General features: G+C 41.0%; 1 protein-coding gene across 1 annotated transcript; it reads right to left on the bottom strand.

Annotated features, from left to right (window-relative positions):
• Window positions 1-9: 9 nt before the first annotated feature.
• Window positions 10-6,380, bottom strand: LOC106942915 (contactin-6-like). Its single transcript, XM_015026268.1, has 6 exons — window positions 6,291-6,380; window positions 5,690-5,924; window positions 5,167-5,276; window positions 2,554-2,740; window positions 1,155-1,267; window positions 10-1,059 (listed from the first exon to the last, which is right to left on the bottom strand). Exons 4-6 carry the CDS (start codon window positions 2,735-2,737, stop codon window positions 841-843), a joined length of 516 nt encoding a protein of 171 aa, XP_014881754.1. The 5' UTR covers window positions 2,738-2,740; window positions 5,167-5,276; window positions 5,690-5,924; window positions 6,291-6,380; the 3' UTR covers window positions 10-840.
• Between the last annotated feature and the right edge of the window lie 349 nt (window positions 6,381-6,729).

Raw genomic sequence — 6,729 nt, 5'->3', positions numbered from 1 at the left:
GCCCTCCCTGTGTATTTAAACCCACTGGTTGTCTTTGTCTCTTGTTGGGTCCTTGTCTATGTTGTCTGTTAGTTCGTCTGCCGGCACAGTAGTACTGTGAAGTCCTGTGTCGGCATTTGCTCGTTTTTGTCAGTCTTGTTTATTCAGCGCTACCGGTAATTAGCTGCGTGCTATATTGTCTGCCGTGCCGCCTGTATTGGACTGTCGAGCTTTTTCATTGAATATCACCATTTTCATCATAACCTGGGTCTCAGCGTCTCTCCTCACCACCACCACCTCAACCCCATTTATGACAGCATGAAGTTTTCAGGCAGCAGTCTCATGGAAACATTCTAGGATTTTTATTTTGGATACAGAATTTTAAGACTTTCTAAAGTTGCATGATCACTCTGGAGAAGAACCAGAAATACTAATCCCACCTAGATGCAAAAAATAAAATAACTCTAGATCTAACAAGTCATCATAAATCAAAAGGCAAAAGTGATTTTTCTTTTTCATATCTAGACTAGACGAAGCTTTCAACAGGAGAGGCTATTAAAGCATTCAGAGGAAGATAAAGTTTGTACCACATCAAAGAGGAGCCCCGGCAAGCATAATGTAGCTGTGCAGTGAGATGGAAGCACAGCCCTGCTTTATATTCTGCAGCCCTGTGCAGCCAGTCAACAAGGAATAATAACCCAATGGCAGAGATGGATGACACAAGTGAACGCGTTTGGAAAAAAGGTTGCTTTTCTTACGCCAAAAATAAGTCTATTACACGTGGTTGGAAACAGATCCAATGAAGCAAAATTACTTTTCCTGTCTGGACAGATAAATCCACAGCTGAATTTCAGCACTGGTTTAAAAAACCAAAAATAAAACAAAAAACGGGACGGGATGCAAAGTTATCTCACTTAATTTGTGGATGTGTATGGGTTCACTGCCCACGCCTTCACCGCCTTCGCTCAGAACCTTGATCTGGATGAGATAGTTGTCGCCGGCCGAGAGGCTGAGCTCGGCCAAAGTTCTGTTGGTGAAGGTGGTGTGGATGTCGTTGTATCGGTGTCTCTTCAGTATCACCTGGACAACGAGGCGTTTACAAAATTAAACTGCTTATAAAAAAAATATGATCAGAGGATAAATCAGGGGGCGGTTTGGAACAAACCGGAACCTACCAGATATCCGGTCACCTTTGACTCGGTCTCCGTGGCAACTACGGGGTCCCAGCGCAGTGTTAGCGAGGAACCAATCATGCTCCATTGTATGTTAAGCGGAGCCCTGTCTGGTGCTAGAAAAGAGAATCAGATGTAAAGATGTGGGTGAATAATCAGCTGGTTGTAATTTAAACCAGAAGTTTACATACACTAATAAAAAGACAGATACCTTATTTTCAGACCGAACGACTCCAGTTTTACAGTCAGAATTACCAACATTTCTGTTTTGCAAGATGCCAAAATAATGAGAGTCTATCAGAGATTTATTTATTGATGTCTTCAAAATCAGAAGTGTACATTAATTTCCTGAGTATTTGGCAGAAACTTGGGTCAAAACTTTTTGGTTTCTTAAAAAGCTTCTCACAGTAGTTTGTTCACTTTCAGATGCTTTTTCAGATCTACCATGATTTCTCCATCAGAATGACAGCAAAATATGGAATTTGTTGTCCATAGGTCACTTTATAGCCACTTTGGCTGCATGCCTAGTTTAACTCTCCATCTGGAAGACCCATTTGTGCCTGAGCTTGAACTTTAGATGTTACTCAATATTTCCACATAATGTTCTTTATTCATGATGCCACTTATTTTATGAAGTGCAGCAAAACAGCCCCAAAGCATGATGCTGCCACCCTCGTACATCACAGTTGGGATGGGGCAAGCATCCATTTTGTTGGTCATTTTGACCAAACAGTTTTTATTTTTGTTAAAAGATAAAAATGAAGGTCTTTGTCCATGTGTGCATTTGCAAACTGCCATCTTGCTTTTTTTTTTAATGTTTCCTTTGGAGTAACGGCTTCTTCTCCGCTGAGCGGCCTTTCAGCCCAGGTCAGTAAAGGAAACGTTTCACTGTAGAGAAAATGCATATACCTGCATCTTGTGAAGTAACTTCACAAGATATTCAGATTTTGTCAGATTTTTATTAACTAACTAACAAAACAAAAAAAAAAGAACCAAATGGCTCATGGTGTTTTACCACAGGCAAAAAAGAAATCCCACAAACGCTAAAATCTGACGCCACTGCATTTTTTTTTTTTACATTATGTGGCGAAGGAAATTGTGCTCAGTTTCTTCTTCAGAGATTTTGTCTCTTTTCCTTCAGCGGTTCTTGGTGCAATGCTCCTACAAGCGTTTGGTGTGATCAGGTTTTTCAAATAGTTTGGTTCATTTGACACAGGGCAGTGTGAAAAAGAACCCAGCAGCTGAAAATGGAACAAATGTTGCAGTTTTGGTCCAAATTGAACCGAGTCTACCGGACTATCAGGTGTGAAAACACCTGAGAGCTTTCAGGAAGCTCTTCTATCAGATTTTCTTAAAGAAGTTGTAGACAACGCAGCAGCACCGCCCCTCCTGCATAACTCACGTGGTTTCCTGGTGGTGTTGTTGATGGGCGGTGACTGCGGCCCAGGCCCGGCCGTGTTGAAGGCAGCAACAGAGAGGTAGTACACCGTGTTGGCTTTCAGTCCCGTGATGTTAACCTGTGTGTAGTTCCCTGTTATCCGCACTTTGCCAACAGTGTCAGGCTTGGTGTCGTCTTCCCAGTACATCACCTAAAAAGGGAAGAAGGAAGAGGGAAAAAAAAAGATGTGGCTAGGATCCTGTAGCATAATTTCACTGGCACTTTTGATTACGGTATTTGATTACGGTAAAAAAAAAAAAAAAAAGATCTGTTTTTTTCTTTTTCTTTTTTGAATAACCTGGATTGTGAAAACGAATGGGGATGAATACATTTAATGGAACATTTTAAATAGAAAAGAAATCACAATAAACACAACAAAGTTTAACTTCAGGCAGACGATTCGGGAATTATTCAAGCAAACTGGCAGGTTTTGGCTTACTTTATGATGTTACTAGCTAACATGAAATCTAACTCAATAAATAATTAATTTCTAGAGTTCTTCTAGGAATACTCACTCATATATATATATATATATATATATATATATATAGTTTGTAATTAGTTAAAACCAACAAATGAAATGTAGCACAGTACCATTTACAGTAACATTATCCCACTGGGAGGACTTGATTAGGATTTTAATTGGAGCTGCAATCTAACATGTGGTTCAGCATAAGCACTCCACCTATGTTGTAAATAGGTCTGTTGCTTTATGGTGGGAGGTCTGCTGGTCAGAAAAGAGGCCAGTGCTATGGCAACTAGGCTGCTTTATGCAGCGGCGCGGAGGTGACAAATATTCAGAGAGAGCCGTGGGGGAATAAAAACAGCCAAGGTTGCTTTGCATCTGTGAAAAAAAATAGGATCTATATTTCTTTTTGCAGGGTTTTTGTTGGCAGTGTACCAAATTTCTGAAGTCAAAAAGAAAATGTTGATGTAGATCCACATAAAGAAAAAGTACACACAGTGTCCTGCAGAAGTACTCACCCCACCCTGTATTTTTCTGTATTTTGTGAAATAACTGCAAATGTTAGTATTTAATTAAGGTTTTATGTGATAGAGCAACACAAAGCAGTGTTTAACTACGAGGTAAAAGGATGTGAGTTTTCTAGAGTTTTGTAGAAGTAAACTTTGTAAAATGTGAAGTCCATTTTTAACTATTGAAGCACCTTTGTGCTGTGATGAAAGCTGCAATCTATCGTAACTAGAGTGACTCAAATATGCAAATTTGGGCTGGTATGGACCTGACTGTTCCTCATGATGCTGTTCGCTCTCTAATGTTCTCTAAGGCAACGTTCACCTGGCAGGCAAATGCAACCCAAATCAAAATTTTTACCCATATTTGACTTTTTCATTCCAGCCTGAAGGGCTTAGTTCTGATCTTTTCACTCCCCCCCAAAATAAAAATTGAGTCAGTTCCATTTGAAGTTCGTCAGTGAAGTTCATCACATCCCCCCACTCTTAATTCCGACTATGCATCCAAACAGACAAAAATTTCAGTCAATGCACCACAAAAAGCCATTGCTTTTTTTATGCTTTCTTTTTGTTAGTGTGGTACGTCCTACGTTTGCTCTGACTGTTGATAAGAAGTCTGTCTGGTTGCAGTTATTGAATAGTATAAACTACAATGCAACGAGATCCTCACAGATCAGCAAATGGACTTTGTTTATTGTCCTTCAGTTTTATGCACCAACAATCTGGAAAAGCTTCCTGTTCAGTATAGGAGTACTTTCATCTTTGCTGTTGCCTACTCTTAAACTATTTTTTTTAACTTAAATTTTAAACCTGATCTGTTTGATGTGTTCTTTTTAATGTATGTTGTTTTTAACTTCTATGTACACGCACTTTGAGTAGCCTTTGGCTGAAAGGTGCTATATTAAATAAAGTTGCCGTGCCTAATTAGGTGACTTCTAAAGGCATATGTTTGCATTTAACTTAGGGGTCAATGAATAAAGCAGAAATGTACACTACACCTTTCAGGTTTATATACTCTGTAAAAGAGAACAAGTATTATTCCATCCACATCTTAAATATTAACTACTTTGAACAGATGGATAGCATATTATCTCAATAAAATAGTTTATTTAATTAGGTGTGCACCGATTTATCGGCCAGCGGATTTATCGGTGCCGATTTCCTTAATTTTGGGAGAACGGTGATCGGCCGATTTTTACATTTGAAGCCAATCTTTTCTACCGATGTTATCAACCTCAGCAAAGGTCTAAAAATCAACCAGTGTGCTTTTCTTTTCTCCCATGACAGAGGTTTGACTGACAAACCGGCCGGCCAGGTCATGTTTGCAAGTTTACAGTTAACAATAGTCACCCCATTGTTGCCAATTCAGCTCAATCAAATGTGGGGTTCCACCAGGTGTTTGCTAATTTGATGCTTCTCAAACATGCATGAGAGAATCAAAGCAACACTCCAGATATGTTATTGTTTTGGTAATAACATTATAACATGATGTAAAGCTAAAAAAGCCAATTTTACTTGATACTGCCTCTTTAAATCTAACAAACAAGCTTCAGTGAAATCTTCCATTATCATAGTATGCAGGAAATATCTCTCCATGAGTCATACCTCATATCCAAGAACTCTTTCTGGGAGGGAAGGGAGAGTGTCCCAAATCACTTCAATCTCTGCTGCCGACAAACTCCGGGCCCTCACCCTCTTAGGAACCACACTGGGGACTGCAGGAACAGAGCAGAAACGGCAGTAAAGATCCCAGAGCCTCATCCAACACCATCAAACACACTAATAGCAAAAAGAAGGGAAGGCATTGAATAGACCTGTAGTTCTCACCGAGAAGCTATTTCCTGAGCTTTCTTTTTAATGGGATCTGTGACTGACATAAGGGAAGACTATCTGCCCAGCAAATTCAATTAACGGGATACCTCCCTGACAGCCCCATGTGGTAAGTGTCTGCAAGGATTTCCTGTAATTCACCAGCAAGATAACTAATATCAAGTTGACATTCAGCGCTTTCAGAGAGAGGGAGGGTGGGAGGAAGAAAATAACAGCAGACGGAAAAAAAAAAAAACATCACTATTCAAGGCCGCCGTAGTAAGGAGAGAGAGAGATTATGGCTTGTTTTCCGGTGTACCGTCTTCCGCTGAGTACACCGTGGCTATGGAGCTGAACGGCCCTTCCCCTCGGTTGTTGTAGGCCGCCACCTTGATGTCGAATGGCGAGAAGGGCGGGATGGTGTCATTGCGAAGCACGTAGCGAGATACAGTGGGCGCTGAGACCACCGCCCGCGTCCATGTGACCGCGCCAGCTGACCTGAAGGCCACAATGTAGCCGAAGCCGTCTCCATTCTGCAGTTCCTCAGGCAGAGGCTGGGAGTGAAACACAAAACTATAGTGATATTAAAACGCATACAGGCAAAAGAAACAGACTAGGCCTCATCTCTGGGGCTTTTAGGGAAACAGATATATTCCCATTTCCTCCGTCTGTCTCCTTGGTCACCTTTTTACCTTATCTCTTCCTCCTGCGTGGTTTGGTAATTGTAGCTAAAGTGCAAAGCCCTTCAGAAGGAAGTGCTCTCTTTTTGGAGGGAGAATTAGCTCTCTGTAGCTGAGCCAGATGAGGGGTGTCTCCCCTCTAATGTAGGTCATAAAATTGCTCCACTCAATTCTGCACAATTAAGCAAAACCATTACTTGCCGACAGAGAGAAGTGTAAGAAATGTGACAGATGACTTACCTCCCATGTTATCACTAATTCAGATTTTGTGCCGCCTCCACCTCCAACATCAGTGGGAGCTGTATCAGGAACTGAGAGGTAAAAATGCAAAGGGGGAAGCAATTAGAACACAGTTTACAAATCTCCACGGAAAACCTGAAATGCACACGCAGCCTTATGCCAAGGCAGACGGAGGCAGATACTCCCGCAATCCTTTCGTTGATTTCCGAATTACAGACGTTGGCCAAATGTCATGGTGCAAGCCCAGCAAGCCAACATTCATAATATCTTTCCAAATGACATTTTGACTCAGCTCACTATGTTCCTATTCCCATTTGCCTGGTTGTGCATGTTGTGGAGGGCGGAATAAAATGACCACTCAGTCTGTATGAGCAGCCCTGCTTTTGTAACCTCTGTTAGAATTGGATTACTATTGGTGTTTTTTTCAAGTGGGGTTGAA

The sequence above is a fragment of the Poecilia latipinna genome, unplaced genomic scaffold (genome assembly GCF_001443285.1).
Source record: "Poecilia latipinna isolate Pla-1442-1.1 unplaced genomic scaffold, P_latipinna-1.0 Scaffold4667, whole genome shotgun sequence".
NCBI lineage: Eukaryota > Metazoa > Chordata > Actinopteri > Cyprinodontiformes > Poeciliidae > Poecilia > Poecilia latipinna.
The sequence above is the reverse complement of the archived record's forward strand: the minus strand, read 5'-3'. Positions and strand labels throughout refer to the sequence as shown.

Bases quoted from the DNA above. Each gene is read 5' to 3' on its own strand.
- LOC106942915 (XM_015026268.1), bottom strand. From the start codon at position 2,737: ATGTACTGGGAAGACGACACCAAGCCTGACACTGTTGGCAAAGTGCGG. The intron at 1,268-2,553 runs GTGAGTTATGCA...TCTCTTTTCTAG, and splicing joins CAACACCACCAGGAAACCAC to CACCAGACAGGGCTCCGCTT. The intron at 1,060-1,154 runs GTAGGTTCCGGT...CTCGTTGTCCAG, and splicing joins CAAAGGTGACCGGATATCTG to GTGATACTGAAGAGACACCG.